The sequence below is a fragment of the Vombatus ursinus genome, unplaced genomic scaffold, assembly GCF_900497805.2.
Source record: "Vombatus ursinus unplaced genomic scaffold, bare-nosed wombat genome assembly UNPS02014804.1, whole genome shotgun sequence".
Lineage (NCBI taxonomy): Eukaryota > Metazoa > Chordata > Mammalia > Diprotodontia > Vombatidae > Vombatus > Vombatus ursinus.
This window is the reverse complement of record NW_020954582.1, coordinates 11,027,306-11,045,305: the sequence shown is the minus strand read 5'-3', so window position 1 is coordinate 11,045,305 and position 18,000 is coordinate 11,027,306. Positions and strand designations below refer to the sequence as shown.

Sequence of the window (18,000 nt, the reverse complement as noted above, 5' to 3'; positions counted from 1 at the left end):
CCCGTCCATATGTTTCTACAGTCCACATCTGCTGCGAGTGCCGGCTTTCTTCTGTTGATTGTAAACTCAATTAGTACAGGTCATGCCCAGAACTGGTGCTTGGGGCTATGTTGCTGGTTTCTTGCAGTTTACTTATTCCCAGGTGATAAGGCCACCAGTAAATAAAGCAGCTGATGTTTTTGACCTGCACCTAAATCAAGAAGGTTCCATGTTTCAATTTGGAAGGCCCTTTCTCCAAGGTGGTGTTTCTTGTTGGGGTGGAAGGGTGAGGCAGAATTCTAGCACACTGAAGTGTGGTGTGCTTTTTTGTTTTTATCCAGACTGGGGAACTTCATGTGTAGGGAAATCCCAGTGTGGAAATTTATCCACCAATGCAAATCATCTTCCTGGGATCAGAGATTTTCAAGAGGACGGGCACTCAGAGGCTCATTTTATGGGTGAGATGAAGCTTATGAGAGACAGGCGCTGTTTGAACTGAGATCCGCAGATTCCAAAGCCACTGCCTACCTTTTGGGCTTGGAGAGATGCCCAAGGACCTGAGTGAAATCAAATTAATGCTACCTAGGCTAAGTGCCCACTGTGTGCCAGGCCCTGAGAATACAAAGAAAGGCAAAAGCCACATCTCTGCCTTCCAGGAGTTTACATTCTAATGAGGGAGAAAACAGGCCAACAACTAGAGAAGGTATGGACAGTATAAGTGACTTGGCTAGGGTCATACTACCAGGATATGTCCGAGGCAGGCTTTGAACTCCCATCACAATGCAGGACTGACTACCAGCAGGCTTCCTGGAGCTCAGAGGAGAGGAGAAGTTAAGACTTTCTGAACTGTTGCTTAGAAAAGAGAGTATTTGCCGTTTTGGGATCTGGGCTGGTTTGTTTAAGGACTGTCTCAACAATAACACCTTTTTTTTTTTTTAAAGTTCTGCAACTGTCTTCATTTTTTCTTGTAAGAGCAGAACAGACTCCAAGCAACGCAGAGTAATCTAATCAGACCAGTTGGTTGTAAACATGTCCACAATGCCCTGGAAGGGGTCCACCTTCAGTTGTGCTGCTTTGGCCACAAAACGTTGCCTACACTCTGAAAACCGTTCTATAAAACTAACATGCATCCCAGGCACTTAGGCCCTCCCCCCTTTTAAATCTGACTGTAATGAAGGCTGTAAACCCAATCTCTACCCCTACCTGGATTCCTTATAGTGCAGAAAATGCAAAGAAGATCCGGGTGAGTCCTAAGGCCCTTTCTCCTGGAGCGTGACAAAGTGTTAAGGCTTTGGGTTAATCTCATTCTATTTCTACGGGATCCATTCCAAAACCATTCGTTAATTAGAGCACCAAAAAGGGGAGTGTCTGCCTTCTGGGAGTCCTTGCTAAATGCGGGGTTTCCCAAGTAAAGACAGAAAGGGCATCACTGGTCCTGGGCTTTGGGTGCTGCCATTTGAAAACGTTTCTCCAGCTTGGTTTGAGAAGACGTTACTGTAAATATAAGCCTTGGGTAAATATAAGCACGTTCCTAAATCTGAGAATACGTGAGCAGAAGGATGGCGGGTGGTTTGGGTTTTCTTGAAGCTGATGCAGCCCTGCTTCTGGGCTTAGCTGTGACTCCTGGTTGTGACTGAAGTCTCCTTATCCTCTATATGCCTTTATAAAAGACAGTTGTGCTTTTGGAAAGGATATGGCTCAGGACTTCGTGACCCCATTGGGGGTTTTCTTGGCAAAGATGCTAGAGTAGTTTGCCATTTCCTTCTCCAGCTCATCTGAGTAATGAGGAAACTGAGGCAGACAGAGGTTAAGTGACCTGTCCAGAGTCACACAGACACTAAGTGTCTGAGGCCAGTTTTGAAATCAGGTCCTCCTGACTCCAGGGCCAGTGCCCTGTCCACTGAGCCACCTACTTGCCCTTGGGTTGCTGGAACTCTTTTGTTAACTGTTAAGGTTACTTATTTGTGTACTTCACAAATATTGGGGACAGAAACAGAGGATGCCAAAGGCAAGGTGTCTGTCCACAGAGACCATAGAACTTAATTGGAGGAGGCAAGTCACCTGTGGCCCCAAAGCATCAGGGATGAACTTCTGAGGTCATCTAGTCCAACCCAGCTCCTCATTTTACAGATGAAGAAACTGAGGCTCAGAGTGGTGTAGGCACTTGCCTAAATCTCTTGGTCACACTGGTGGATAGGAAGTGAAAAACACTTGAGGCCAGGGCCCCTCGGCTCCCAAGTCAGTATATACTTAACATATTTTTAAAAAAATTATTTAATCATTAGTTTTTTAACATTATTACCCCTCCATCCTACCGTCCCCCAATAAAAAATAAACCCCTCATAACAGATGTGTAGAATTCCTCCAGACGAATTCCCACATCAGCCATTTCCAAAGGTGGCCTGTAAGTAGGTTTCCTCTCTGGTTCAAGGTGGGTGGTGGGTTTCATCTTTGGCCCCCTCTACTCATCACATTTACACATTACACAAAAAAGATGCTTCAGCTGATTTCACTGTTCAGTCAGCCAGCATTTAGCATGAGAGCTGGGCAGTGCTTTTGCTTATCACTCGGGATGCAAAGAAAGGCCAAAACAGTCCCTGCCCTCAGGGCACTTCCAGACTTACTCCAGGGGCAGTGACCACCCGGTGGTCACCTGGTTGTTACAGAGAAGAACTGGAAGGTAAACTGAGAGCTGGAAGGCTCTGAGCGGTTCTGGGTCTGGAAGACTGACTCTAGCAGCGAGGCTTTCCCAAGCTAGAGCAGAGCGCAGACACTGCAGGCCTTTTTAATCTTTCCAGGATTTCTGTCCCAGGTGCTCCAGGCTTCCCTTGGGTTCCTGCCCAGCAGATCTCCCCAGATCTCCTGCAGCCTCAGGCCTTGCAAACCTGGGACTTCTTGACCTTTCCCTGACAGAGAGGGTCAGTCTCTCCCTCCTTTTTTCATTTTTTGCACGTGCAAGAATATACCACAGCGGTTCGGTGATAACAGTCCTAGAAATGCTGACTCTTCCATTTCTTCATCTTTAAAAAGAAGGCATTGGACTAGACCAGATGCTGAAGGCCCCTCCCCCTCTAAATCCTTTGATCTTTGTTTAATTTGTAAGATTCCACATGTACAAGGCCAGCCAAGGGAGGGCTGGGCTCCATTTCCCCCTCTGTGCCTTTCTTGGTGTCTCATCCTTGCATGCCTGCACCCCCTCCCTGGCTCAGGCCCTGGATGGCAGCCCATAGGTACCCGGTAGCTCTGCAGAACTTGCCTCCCTTAGGAAGCCATTGGCACGGCTGGCACGAGAGGCCAATCCCCTCCAATCCTAGCTACTTGCTACTCTCCAGGTGGAACAAAGGCTGTGGACAGTTTCCAGCCTCCCGGAAATGTGGATTTCTTTGCTGGGGGTGCACCAGGATGAACAGGAAGCCTGATTTGTGCTAGGTGGGTGGGTGGGGGGCTGCTCTCCTTGCCCAAGCTGCTTCTGCAGGGCTTGGGGGACCAGAGAAGGAGGAGGAATCCCCCCAGGGCATGGCAGGGCCCCAGCGGGAATCCAACAGTGGGGGGCTCGCTAAGTGCCTGGCCCCGCTGAGCTTGGCCGGGAGGGGGAAGCCAGGAAGCCCAGGGAGCCTTCCAACCTTAGCCTGGGGGAGAGGGAAGCTTATGCAATCTAATCTAGTCGAGATAAGGGACTGTGAGCCCGGGGAAGGCGGTTGGGAGGCAGCTTTCCACTTCAGCTTTGCTCTGTCACAAAGTGTTGGAGACTGTGAAATGTAAGAAATAAGGCTGTTGTCATTGGAGACACTGGGCTCTCAGGCTCTCAGGCCTCATCACAGAGGGGCCCCATCACAGAGGCCAACGACTGCCCCTCATTTTATAGAGGAAGCAGCTGGGGCTCAGGTCAAGAGAAAGAGACTTGTTTTGTGCCTCAGTTTCCTCTTTCGAGAAATAGGGATCGTAATAGCATTTACCTCAAAGGAGATCATCTTTGTAAAGCGCTTTGCAATCCTTAAAACACCAGGGAAATGCAAGCTATTGCTATTAATGCCCAAAGTCTCACAGGGTATAAGTGACGGAGCAGGATCTGAACCCAGGGCCTCAGCAGCAAATCCACGATCTCCTACCAAACTGTCCACACCTCTTGGGTCTGAGACAAAACCCTCCCTAAACCTTCTGCATCATTGGCGTCGTTGGCTCTTTGAGGGTACAGACCGTTTCCGACACCTAGCGGGCATTTATTAAACGTGGGCTGATTGACGGCTGGACCCCATTGGGGAGCTCAGAGGAGGAAGGCAAAGCCCACTAACAGTCCCGCAGCCCCCCACAAGTGGACGCTTGGCCGGGGGGGCTGTTCTTCCTTTGTCTCTTTCAATCTCCCGATAAGCTAAGGAGGTAGATGCTGTTATTAGCCCCATTCTACAGACGAGGAAAGCAAGGCTCAGGGGTTGGGTGACCAGGTGCCCGCCCAGTGTAGGGCAGAGGCAAGATTCACAGCGAGGTCTCTCCTGGCTCCGAGGCTGGTGCTTCTTCCCTTGGCACCCCTCCCACTGGTGATTTATTTTGCTTTAAAGTTCTTTCCTGTCCTATTACCTGTGGATGATTCGGCAGCAGAAATGTCAGGAAGTAATTCTTTAAATAGCTTTTTTAAAACCTGTAATTATGTGTTGCTAGATCACATACCCTTTTTTCACTCCATGTCCTGAACTCTGGGCCTTCTGTTCTTAAATTTGGGGCAAAATAAGGTGTATCATCATGGTTCTGGGGGCCCAAAGAATGTCTAAAATGGAGAATTTAGAAACAAAAGAAATTCCATAGTTTATCTCCCCACCCCCTCCTCCTATCACCCTCCATTTGAGGGAAGGGGACTTGTCCAAGGTCACAGGATTTGCAGCTAAGCGTCCCCAATTCCCCTGCCTGATGCTTTCTCTGCCTCCAGTTATCTTGTATTCACTGGGCACTGTGCCGCCGACCCCATCTGAAGAGCTCAAGCTCCCCCAAAGGTTCACTTGGAGGCGTAAGATGGGAACCCCCATTGAATTTGGGGTACACAGGTGATGCATCGGTGACGCATTGGATAGAAAGCTGGAGCTGAGCTCCAATCCGGCCTCAGATGCTTCCTAGCTGCGTGACCTTGGGCAAGTCAACTAACCGGTCTGCCTCATTTTCTTCCTCTGTAGTATAGGATAACAAATAGCACCCACCTCCCAGGGACTGTGAGAATAGAAGGAGGTAATACTAATAAAGCACTTTGCAAACCTTTTATGCGTTATAAACATGTTATTGTTAGCACAGGGACAAGACCAGTGGATTTGGGGTTGAAGGACCTGGGTTCAAAACCCACCCTAACCTTCACTAACTGTAGAGGAAGTCCCTTCCCTGTTTCCTCATCTGGAAAGGGAGGGGGTGGACTCCCGTCCCAGGCTCCTCAACATTCACGGCCCCTCTGGAGACAATGAAGGCAGGGCCTGTGCTCTAATTTCCCCCCTTCCTCCTTCAGTGCCCGGCACTGTGCCTTACAGCTAGTAGACACAAACTCAATAGGGATGGTATGGACTCATTGAAAGTTGCTGCGTGGGGCCTACACTGAGTCTGAGGCTCTGTATTCGAAGCCTGCCCCTTTGGGCAAGTCCCTTCTCTTGGGGCCTGCGTCTTTTGCTTTAAACGGAGGGGTCGGGCGTAGATGGCTTCGAAGGCCCGTCCCTTGCTGATCGGAGATCCCACAACTCACTCTTAGCTGCCTCGGTGTTTATCTGCTCTGGTTGTCCAGTGATGGGAGAGGGGGTGTTCAAAACAAGTCTGTATCGAGGGGATGGCACGACAGGGTGCAGCTAACTGTGGATGTCAGGGGAAGCTGAGAGGGCCCGAGGCCCAGCGGGGGCAGAGAACGCTAGAGCGTGGACGGACTCAGACTTGGAGCTGGGAGAGGCCAGAGCAACCCCTCATTTGATAGAGGAAGAAACTGTGTTTCAGTGACTTGCCCAGGGTCACACATTAGGGCCCAAGGTGGTTCTTGAACTCAGCTCTTCCCCTGCCTAGTCTAGTGGCCTATGCGCTCTATATTGCCTGGACCGCAAAGCAAAGAGCACCATTTAGTGGCAAGAAAGCTGCCCTGGGATCCCAGGGGACTTGGGTTCCGATCCTGGCCCGCCTAGAAGACCTTGGGAGAGATGCCTCCCCTTCCTGGGCCTCAGTTTCTTAATACGTAAACCAGAGGGTTGGGTCCAAAGGTCCCTTCTAGCCCTAATTCTGTGACTCTTCAATCCATCCAAGGATGAGATACTGAAGGAAGGCGGCCTTGCCTGCAAACTTACCTTCTCCTGGGTGACACCTATACAGTGATCATTTTGGGGGAGGCGGCGTGCTGCGGTGGGACCCTTCCACCTCTAGAAGGGAAGGCTTTCTGGGGGACAGGCGGGGCACGAGGGCAGAGCCTTGCAGGCAGCTGGGTGGTGCAGGAGGCACAGCCTGCCAAGTGTGGGGGACAAAGACACGGAGGTGGGAAATGACTTTTTGTAGACATAAAACAGGACTGAGGCCGGTGCAGCTGAAGCACAGCGCGTGTCCATGTAACGAGCCTCGTTAGAGGCTGGAAGTACTTTCAATGCCAAGGAGCTGGGGCCTGGCTGCTCGATGAAGGGCGGATTTGGGGAACTGAGGCAGAGAGACCAATTAGGAGAGTTTGACATTAGTCCAGGGGATGGACCTGTATTGGGGGGGGGGGGGAGAGAGAAGGGACAGATGAGAAGATGTTCTGGAAGGACTCTTGGAAAGCCACGGCAGATGGTGGCTGTGGGGGTGAAATGGTGTGTTTGCTGGGCAGAGCCCTGGCTCACTGAAAGCCAGTGAGTGGAAGGAGTATTATTGGAAAAGTACAGGGTTAAATGTAAGGGGCTTACTGAGAAGAGAGCAGGGGGGAAGGAGGAAGGGGAAAAGCGTTTATTAGGTACCTATTATGTGCCAGGCATTGTGCTAATGCTTTACAAATATGGCTCATTTGATTCCCTCAACAACTTTGGGAGACAGAGGCTATAATTATCTCCATTTTACAGGTGAGAAAACTGAGGCAGAGGTTAAGTGACTTGCTCAGGGTCACAGAGCTAGTGTGCGTCTGAGGCTGGATTTGAACTCGGCCTTCTTGACTCCAGGTCCCGCCTGGAGCCGCCACGCTGCCTACGGGCTTCAACAAGGAACAGGGAATTGAGCTAGGAAAGGAGAAGGCAGGCGGGGAAGTGGGAAGACCTGGGGCCCGTTAGCACAAGCAGGAAGTCTGGGGAGAAGGCAGCCGGCTAGGAACTCCCGCTCTCCAAGAGGCAGCAAGAGCCGGTGGAATGGGGCTGGACGTGGGGTCAAGATGCCCTGGATTCAAATCCTGCTTCTGACACGATGGATCCCAGGGCAAGTCACTGAACTCCTTCAGCCTCAGTTACCTCATCTGTGGAATGGAGACAATCACAGACGCTACCTCGTGGGCTGGTGAGACGGTGTATGTGAAGTGCTCTGCAGACCTTAGCACACTATAAAAATGCTATTATCAGCTGCTTCATTTCCCATTATTATTGTCATATTATTAATATTATTATTGTTTTTAACAAAACGTGTACCTGCCGTGAGTCAAGCCCGGGCCACCCCACCCCTCCCCCAGGCTCCCAGCATCACCTCATGACTCAAAATGTCCCATAGCTTCATGATTTAGCACTTGCAATGTCAATAATTTACACTAAGATAATAGAGACTTTGGGTGTGTGCGCGCGTGCGCACGAGCGTAGGACCTGGGTTCAAATCCCACTTCACATACTTACTAGCTGTGTGACCCTGGGCAAGTCACTTAACCTGTCTGGGTCTCAGTTTTCCCATTGGTAAAATGGGGATCATCATAGCAGCCATCTCAAAGGGTTGTTTTGAGGCTCAGTAATGTGAGTAATAATAGCTAGAATGTGTAAGAGATAACGTGTGTAAGGTTCTTTGCCAACCTTAAATGATGAATATAAACTGTTACTATTTCTATTACCTGCAAGGTTATGGAGTACTTTTCTCACATTAGTCCAGTGAGGTAGGTTGTCTGAGCATTATCGCTCCCATTTTATAGATAAAGAAACTGAGGCTCAGAAATGAAATAAGCTGAGATTTAAACCTGGTCCTTTAACTCCCATCGGAGCAGTTGGCATGTGTCCCACGGAGTGGCTAAAATCTGTGTAATCCCCCCATTACCCCCAGGATGGAAGAAAAGAGGGAGAGTTATTGCCTTGGCTGCTTGGGACCTGAGCACTATGCCTGGGAGTGGCTTCTTCCCTGATGATGGAAGCGGGGAGAGGGGCTCCAAACCACAGAAGGAGGGATGGAGGTGTGTGTCAGGCTTGAGGGGAACCAAAGGGCCCTGGGGTCGGTGGTCATGACAGCGGCAAGGGTGGTCGCCTGGGGAGGAAATGCACCCTTCGAATGTCAGTGCCCTCAGGCAAAGTCCCATTGGCCGCACAGGAATTCCATCCACCAGCCCCACAGACCCAGCCCAGGGGAGGTGCAGAGAGTGAGACCGGAAGGCCCAGGACAGTGAACAGACTGAGACGCGTGGAGGCTGACTCAGTATAGAAAGCCATGATGTTTTAATTCGGTTGATTGGTATCCGTGCTATTGAACACATGAGCTGGGAAAGAAATGCTTCCATCTTTTACGGTCTTTCAAACGATGATCACAGTGTCAAGGTTATATACGACACAACATACAAGTAGTCACAGAATGTTCTAAGAGAGCTAGGTCTCACTGCCTAGAAATCAAAGGCAAATTTCCAGGGACACTCAAAGGACACGTAGAGGGAGTTACATTAACAATACAAAGAACATTAAGAAAGTCACAGAGTTCATAAAATCAGAAGAAAAGAAAACACCATCATCACCACATAAGTAACAAAGTCAGTTTTTTCAATTGTGAGAAAATAATCCAAGAACACACACTTTCAAAGGCTGTTAGCTCATGACCACATGACAGAAAGAGCAACATTTAGATATTGGAAACAGCGATGCTCACAGCACGAAGATGGCGGTGGGAGAGGAAAGAGCATTGGACCATGGAGTTTTCCAGTTGGAACGACCAGAAGTCATCTGGTTCAACTGCCATTTCTTAGGCCAGAAAACTGAGGGTTAGATCAGGAAAGGGAATCACCTAGCGGGGAGCAGTCCCAGTTCAATATTATTTCTATTACAATGAACTTTTGGAAAGCCTCTCCGAAACAGCGTTTTGGACAACATCCAGGGGATGGACAACCAGGATGTTGGTCTTTGAGTTTATGTATTTTGCGGACTGACTGGAGCAACTGGGGCTGTCGAGGCTGGGGCAGAGAAGACTCAGAAGGAATCAGATCTATTGTTTGGCCCCAGAGGGCAGAAATTGCAAATAGGTCAATCGAGACTTGAGGTCAGGAAAATCTTCCTAACAATCAGAACTTTCCGAAATTGGAATGATTTGTCTGGGAAGCTTGGAGGTCTTTGAGCAAAGACTGGGTGACCCCACACAGGGAAGCTGTCCTAGGGAACTGTATCCAGTATGGGTTGGACCAGATGTCCTCTGGGGTCATTTCCAACTGTGATAGTTTATGATTCGGAGAAAAGGATGATTTGACGAATTTCTGTACCACTGCCAATAACGCCAGGAATTGGAGATTTCAATCTGAAGTTTCTAGATTTGATTTTCTCATAATTATTGTAATTAGATCTTTTAAAATTTTACTCACTCACTTAGTCATAAAATCTTTTTTTGGGAGGGCAAGGAAGGAGTAATTTATGTTAGAATTCATTTCCTAAGCCCATGCATCTTTTAAAATGTACAGCTCAAAAGAAAAATAAATTCAGGGTAACCAGATTGCTAATGCCATTTTTCCGTTTCATTTAAAATCTAGAAAGTTAGCTAAAACAGAACTGAGAAGACAGCTTAACACATCCTCCACCATTTGTTTTTCTAGCCTCTGCCTCAGATCTAAAGATGCCTCTGCATTTCCATAAATCTTTATGATTTTGTTAAAACATATGCACATTTATATACACTAAAGTATTGGTATAAATTTTTCTTTTGGCGGTTTACAGATGAAAAAAGTACAAAAATTGTTTCAATTGGGCTGAAAGCAAACACCAGACCTTTTCTCTAAAAGGTGAATATGGCACTTTTGATTTTAATTAGCCCAGGGAACTTAAAAACCAGATTCATAGGAAAAAAGAGCAATCATTTGTTAATTAATTATCTGGTAGATAAAATATTTCCCCTGTTCAAAATGTGTTTCTGTAAAAGATTTTGGGACCAATAAATTCTATTTAGCACATGGTCATGGCACTGAGACCTTGAGTTTAAATAAAAACTGTACAGACATGTTGGAATAATGAAGGCAGAGAGATGAACCAAGAAAACAGCATATTTGCAAAACTACCGTCAAAGTACATACGTTGAACCCACACCGTAGAAACTTCAGTGATAACAAAGCCAGAGGATTACAGTTTATATATACACATAAGTGGATGTATATCTGTGTCAACATTACAATGGTGGCTGAAAAAAAAATTATACACCCAGGCATCTGCCCCAAATCATCACAGCAGCTGCTCCAAGAGCGGCTGGACCTTACAAAGGGAATCAAGCCAGTTAAATAACAGTGACTTCCGTACTTCTGTTTATCATATACATATATATTATCTTTCCTCATATAGTCTTTTTGGTTCTAGGTACATCAACAATCTTTTTGGTTCTAGGTACATCAACGCTGAGTTACTATCTCTGTCTTGGTCCAGAAGCCAAGGTCTAGATCTGGGGTCATTTGGCTTTCATTGCTGGTTGGGGAGGTCTGCCCATGCTTGAAGGCCTTGAAGCTCTCTAGCTGGCCGGTGGAAGGACCATATGGACCACGGCAGAGGGGCCATACCTCAGCCAGTGGAAATAAGAGAGCAGGGTTGTAGAAAAGGGTCCATTAACACCAATGAATAAAGGGTGACTGCCCTCAATGGCGTCCCCATATAGTCAAGTGTATTCAAATTCATTAAATATATTTTTGCAGCAGGCTGCATCCTACATGATTAATGACACATGGTTAAAAATCAGAGTGGAAAAAAATAGATTAGAGTTTTGAAATGGTTGTTAGAAAAATATAATCATTGAATGAAAGGATGTGAGTATAGGGAGCAGTTGTGACTTTGAGAGTGTTTTTCCTCATCTACATCTGAGTTAATGGTTTGGAAGGGCAGGACAACATTTCTGCTCTGGACCCAGAGAAGCTGAGGTCTACCATTTACTTGGGGATGGGACAAATGACAGCACTGAGCAGATGTTTACAAAGCTGTCAGTAAGAGGTGATGGGGAATCCCGTCCACGGAAGGGCAGGGCTCCCACCCTCCACAAGAGGAGCCACAGGGGAACGACAGGAGAATCTATCTGACGACCACTGCTCATACAATTTGAATGGTTTTCTCCCCAAAGCATTGCAAGACCCAAAACAGAAACAAGACATCTCCAAAGGGGGTTGGCACCTCCAAGAACAGCATGCAGTATCTATTGAGGAACCATTATAAAGAATTCCCACGGATGATTCTTTTTGGAGAGGTTTTTTGGCAACTTTGATTCATAAGGAATTTTGCTAATAACTCACAGTTCTGGAGTGCCTCCAAGTCTCCCCACAACAACCCTGTGAGGGGGCAGTGTTTGCGTGATCATGCCCATTTTACAGATGAGGGCACTGAGAGTAATCCACGGAAGTGGAATGACAATTTGAAAACATTTAGTGTGGTCAGTTGAAAAGGGATCCTCTTGATCTCACGGCAGGGGCTGTGCCCAGACTATGGGCCCATCTAAGTTCAGCAGAAAGATCTACAGCAGCATATCCTATCCTCAGCTATGGGACAACCTGGGGAGGAGGGGGAGTGACAAGGTGACCCCCCCCTTTTTTTTAAAATTTCTATTGTACTGCCCATTCCTGCCTCCAAGAAGAGCATGGGCTAGATGACAAGGAAGCTGGTAATTGGAAGATCCACCAGCACCTCGGGCCTTTCTTGGTTCCTTCTGGACAAACAACCTTCCCATCCACAAATCAACAACCTGGGATGACGCAGGGGATGAGGCCTACCCTTCAAACACGTAAGATTCAGGCCTGGGAGGGACATTTTGGGGGAAGGAGAGGGCCAGTAAATAATCTACAAGAGGACGGAGGTGGACCCCCAATCTAGTGCGATGATTGATTTCCTTCTCTGCGGAGAGAACCAGGCTCCCATTCATGGACCCTCCCTCCTCTGGTCAATGGGCTCATGGACATCCTTCATCTCCTACTAATCAGACTTTTTCTGCTTGGCCTTGAAGGCCTGAACTAAGGACAAAGGAAGCAAATTTCAGTTAGGTTTTAAGGTTATCCCAAAGTGGAATGGGTCGCCTTGGGAGGCAGTGAGTTCACTTTACTGGTGGTCTTGGAGCAGAGCGGGGATGACCATTTCTCAGTGTAGATGGGATATGGGTCAGATGAGATCTTAACAAGGGTTCTTCACTAGGGTCCGTGAACTTAGTTTTTTTTTTTTTAATATTTTGATAACTGGATTTCAGTATAACTAGTTTCCTTTGTAATCCTATGTATTTTATTTTATGAATTAAAAAACAATTCTGAGAAGGTGTCCAGGGTCTTCGGCAGACTGAGTCGATGACCGTCAGGAGGGAGATGACAGAGAGGATACGTTTTTAGGCACGGGTTGGACTGTCCGGCTCTGGGATTTTGTGATTCTGTATCCTGACTGTGCTGAGTCCAGAAAAGCAAAGGGGGCCCTCACAGCGTAGCACCTCAAATGACAAGAGGGTTTGGTTTTTCGCTCTCTTAAATTGGCACCGTTTGTTTTTAGGCCGTGAGGACCAGAGAAGCAAATGAAAGGGAGAGATGAGGATGACGATAAAATGACCAGAATTTGGTATCGTGAGAACGACTCTTGGGCTCGGGCCGCCCTCGTCACCCAGAAGCCGTAGGCAAACACAGAGGTGGCCGCCCGACGCGTGGCCGGCTTGGCACACAACTGGAGAGAGGCGAAACTCGGGATGAGCTAGAATAGAGCGGGGGGCCTCGGTAGAAGGGGAAAGATGTTTTTCGAACTAGAAAACATGCACTTTGAAATGTATATATACAAAACCATATATACACGCCAAATACATGCATAACTTGTGTTCTGTACATAGAGAGGCACTAACCCGATTAAGGATGCTGAGAAGCGAAGCATTTTAGAGACTGGGTTTGCCATGGGCCCTGCTGATTCCTGGGCCTGGTGAATCTGGAAAGAGGAGGAGGCCACTTTGGTCTTTCCTCAAATCAAAAAGCAGACCACTGGACAATGAATTTACATAGAAACCAACCCTAACCAGCGTTCCTTGGACGTGAAGCCAACCTAGGAAATAACCACCGTTGATCATTTCAACTGGAAACCAAGAATAAATCGACTGATTCGCATCCATTTCATAAAGGGTACACTCTAAGGAGAGGGAGACTTTTTAAAACAAAGGCTTTAAAACTCATTTTTTTGTGTGTGTTTGTTTTTACAAGTTAAAAGCATTTTTGTTTTGAGCAGTGGTTACCAAGTGAGCGGAAGGTACGTTTCTTCATGGAGCTGCTTAGATCATGGAGGGGTGGCACCTGCAGGCTCCCTAACCCACTATAAGATGATGCAAGTTTTTTTATCCTTGAAGGGGTTCTCTGAAGTCGGGATTCCCATGAGCAAAGGATCGCCCCTGGCATGCTCCTCGCAGTAGGACATGAGATCTGCAGATGCCTTGGAAACCTGGAGGACAGACACAGAAACCAAAGTGAAAGGAAAGAAACCGAGAAGTAAGGACATTAAAAAAAAAAAAAGGTCTATTTCCAAACTTGCAAAACTCGTATGAATCAGCGGCAGGACGTGTCTTAGTTTCTACTGAATAAAAGACAAAATGAGGTTGGTATGTGGGACAGAGTTCAAAAAATGAATGAAGGTTTCGGGCCCAGAGCCAATTCACTACAAGCCTGGGGTAAAGTACAGAATTTCTGAATTTATCGTTAAAGACAACAGGGGTGGGGAGGGGAGACGGAGGGGCAGAGCAGGGCTGCAGAATCAAAGACATCCCCACCGGACAGAGGCTGGGAAGGGGGCACCTGAACCATCACCCACCATGGTCTCTGGCTCAAAAGTTCAGCCCCACGGAATCCTCACACATACCCACGGCCTCCTGAGAGAATGTCAGGACTGCTGTGGGGTGGGGTCAGTCCAAGAGTTAAATGTCTGTGTCCTGTCTCCAGGCCCAGGGAAATTTGTGATCCAGTGACCCCTGTAGTATTAGGAGATAGCACCGGTCCCATCAACCATAATTCAGTCTGATTTTCCCACCAGAGACCATGGGATCATAGATACAGGGCATGTTGTCCAGCCCCCTCATTTTGCAGATGAAGAAACTGAGGCCTACAGATGTTATTTGCCCAAGGCCATGCAGGAGGTGAGCATCAGAGGGGAAATGCAAACCCCAGTGGACTTCTGATTGGAGGCCCATTTTCCCACTGTAACACAGATTTCTTAAAATTAATTTGTTTTTAGTTTTCAACATTCACTTCCATATGATTTTGAATCCTAAATTTTCTCTCCCTCCTTCCCCTCCCCTCCCCAAGACAGCGTGCAATTTGATATAGGCTGTACATATACATTCATATTAAGCATATTTTCACATTAGTCATGTAACATAGATTTTCAATGGGAAGGAATCTCAGGTCATCTAATTCAAGGCCCTCAGTTCATAGGTGGAGAAACTGAGGCTCATGGCCATGCAGCAGCAAAATCAGGATTTGAACTCAGGTCCTTTGACTCCAAAACTAATGCTTGATAGGAGGTGGGACTGGAAGGGACCTTGGAGACCACCTAGCCCTACCCTCTCCTTCTACAGATGTGGAAACTGAGTCTCAGAGAGGTGAAGTCACTTGTACAAAGTCACACAGGTAATAATCCTGAAACAGCCAGGATTAGAACCCAGACCTTTTGACTCCAAATTCTTAACACTGTTCCCACTGCCTCACTTCTGAGGTGGTAAGGAGCAGAGTGAGGGAAGAGAGGGGCGCCAAAGAAAAGAGTATCAATGTCAGATAACTCCATTCCAAGCTATTCTAAGGGTGCCCAACTGAAGATGGCATTTATGAGATGAAAAACTAGAGGTGCAGGATGAGACCATTGAATCCCCCCTCCCCCCGTTGAATCCTCCCACTCTGGGGGGCTTCTTCCAAGTGGGATGAACCATCACTGGCACAGAGAAATGTGGAGGGGACACAGCGATCATTCCCTTCCCTCCAAGCACCTCAGGTGACACAGCTGGGCTGCAATATGCTTTAGTGAAGGGACTTTCCCACACTTGTGAAACTAGACAAGTCTTACCTTAATCCTCTCTATGGACGCTTCTAATCTCAACTGCTGGACAGTTCGCCGGGCCTGGGCCACGCTGTTGGTGTTGCTAGTTTTGCTAGACATCTTCAATGAGTTTTCGGATGAGATCTGAAAAGACACATTTTTGTTTTTAAAGCAAGTGACATTATCTCTTTAAAATGTCAAACAGCATGGCTACAGTTTGCAGTTTTACAAAATCCAGGGGTAGAAGTCTGCCCAGAGACTGGGGCATCCTGAGGCGGCTATTCAGTGTGCAGAGGAGTGCCCTGAACCCAGCAGGTGCTTAATAAGTGCTCTCTGGATCGAAATGAATGGCTCAAGCTGCTTGGTTCCTGGGAAACTTCTCACAGACTTCTGGGATTTTTTGAATTTGGTTTTGGACCCAAAGAACCCGGGCATGAATGCCGCCTCCATTAACCAAGCAGCTGGGTGACTTTGGGTAGGTCACTACATCTCTGGACCTCAGTTTCCCCATCTGTAAAATGAGGGGACAGGGCTTGTTGGCCGGCTCTAAGTCTATGAGCACGTGCCCTTCTATCGATGAAGAGTCACCCTGGCTCAGTAGCCGGCAGACTTCTGAGAGTGTCCAGGGGCCCTGGAGAAAGGGCGAGTGACCTGCCCCGGGTCACCCAGCCTGCAGGTGGCGGCTCCCCGAGGGCCGCTGGGAGCTGCGGATGAGGTCAAGTCTATAAAGTGCTTCTGAAACCTTAAATGCCAGACACCATCATTACTGCCAACATGCCTTCTGTTAGGACTCCATTCAACAAACATTTATTCAGCACCCCTGGGGATTGCAATATGTAACGGATTAAAGGACATCCAAAAATGGGGACAGAAGGAGGGCCTAGGAGGTAGCTGTCCCAAATCCTGGGGGACACCCAGCGACCGACACAGGGGAGTAGGACGGGTGGTGGACCAGACACCTCCTGGACGCTGGAGCACATGGGGCTTAGGCTGGGCCTGCAAGCCTCCACCTCCTCCTCAGGCCTTCCCCACCTGCTCGGGGCTAGGCCACATTTCCCTCTCTAGACACTGCCCAGGAAGCACAGGAAATGGTGGGGACCTTGATCTTCTACCACTCTGGCTCTGCAGGCAACATTCCAGGTGATAATGACACAAGGCTATGGGCCAGGAAGGCAGGGAATATTCGCCATATAAGGCCAGGCGAATGCCCGGCGCTGCGCTGACTCATGGGAGGCAGGTGGCCCTTAGGTGTGGCTGCCCGAGCTCTAGGCCAAGAATCCAGCAGGGAGGCAAACGCCCTGCAGCCTCCAGAGTGGCAGGCGAAGGAAAAGGGGTGGCTGGAGTGCTTCTGGAGGATGTCCCAGCAAGGACATCCTGTCAGAACAAGGCCTGGGGCTTTCACTTTATATCTGCATCTCCAATCAATCAATCAATCAATCAATCAGTCAGTCAACAACAGACATCTATGTGGTGCTTACCAAATGCCCAGGCACAGTGTCTGAGTGCTGGAGCTTTCAAAAAGAAACAGCCCCTGCCCTCAAGGAGCTTACATTCCAGCACTAAGGAAAATGCGGCACAGAGTGGGGATGTCATAAATGCTTCTCTCTCCTATTAGAATCTAAGCCCCTTGAGGTCAGAGAAAATAACCATTTTTGTATCTATATCTCTCAAGTTTCCTTCCTTCCCTCCTTCCTCCCTCTTCATCTATCCATCCTTCTCTCCACCCAACTACCCACCCATCCTGCTATCAATCCATCTCTTGAGATTCTGTGATTCTAGGACCAAGTGTCTGCAGAAAGTCAGGAAACAGTCAAAGGTCAGGAAAATGCCTTCAAGCCTGTTTGTGGAATTGACCTGAATAATATCAAAAATCTGGCATTGAGGAAAGGGTGCTAGGGCTGTAAAATCTTGCATACCCTCTGACCCAGCAATACCACTGCTAGGTCTGTATCCCAAAGTGATAAAAAACAAAAAGGAAAAGGGCCTCTATGTACAAAAATATTTATAACAGCTCTTTTTGTGGTAGCAAAAAATTGGAAACTGAGGGGATGCCCATCCATTGGGGAATGGCTGTACATGCTGTGCTTTATGATTGTGCTATAAGAAATAATGAGGAGGGTTTCAGAGAAACCTGGGAAGACTTATCTGAACTGATACAAAGTGAAGTGAACAGAACCAGAAGAATATTGTACAATGTGAAAAACTTGGCTTCTCTGATCAATACAATGCTCCAAGATAATTCCAAAGGACTCGTGACTGAAAATGCTCTCTGCCTCCAGACAAAGAACTGATGGATTCTGAACACAGACTGAAGCCAGCTATATTTCACTTTATTTTTCTCAGTGTTCTTCGGGGGGGGGGGGGGGGGGGTTCTGGGTTTCCTTTCACAGCATGACTAAGACGGAAACATGTTTTGCATGATTGCACATGTATAATCTATACCAATTTGTTCACCGTCTCAGGCAAGGAGGGAGAGAATTTGGAGCTCAAAATTTTAAAAAACGAATGCTAAAAATTGTTTTTACATACAACTGGGGGAAAATATTAAAAACACAAGAAAGGGTGCTAGTTTTGGGGACAGAGAGCCAGCTTTCCAACCCTGGTTTCACAGGATCCCAAGTGTGGATCTGGAAGGGATCCTGGAGGTCACTGAACTCAGACCCAGAGAGGTTACCCA

The 18,000-nt window shown here is 47.7% G+C and overlaps 1 protein-coding gene across 1 annotated transcript in view; it reads right to left on the bottom strand.

The window, feature by feature from the left end:
* Nucleotides 1-8,541: 8,541 nt before the first annotated feature.
* Nucleotides 8,542-18,000, bottom strand: part of GNG12 (G protein subunit gamma 12) — a 143,729-nt gene continuing 134,270 nt past the window's right edge. Inside the window, exons 3-4 of the mRNA XM_027874015.1 lie at nucleotides 15,351-15,467; nucleotides 8,542-13,739 (exon numbers count right to left, since the gene is read on the bottom strand). Of these exons, the coding sequence (XP_027729816.1) occupies nucleotides 13,614-13,739; nucleotides 15,351-15,443 (219 nt within the window). The 5' untranslated portion in view covers nucleotides 15,444-15,467 and the 3' untranslated portion in view covers nucleotides 8,542-13,613. The remainder of the gene's footprint in view (nucleotides 13,740-15,350; nucleotides 15,468-18,000) is intronic.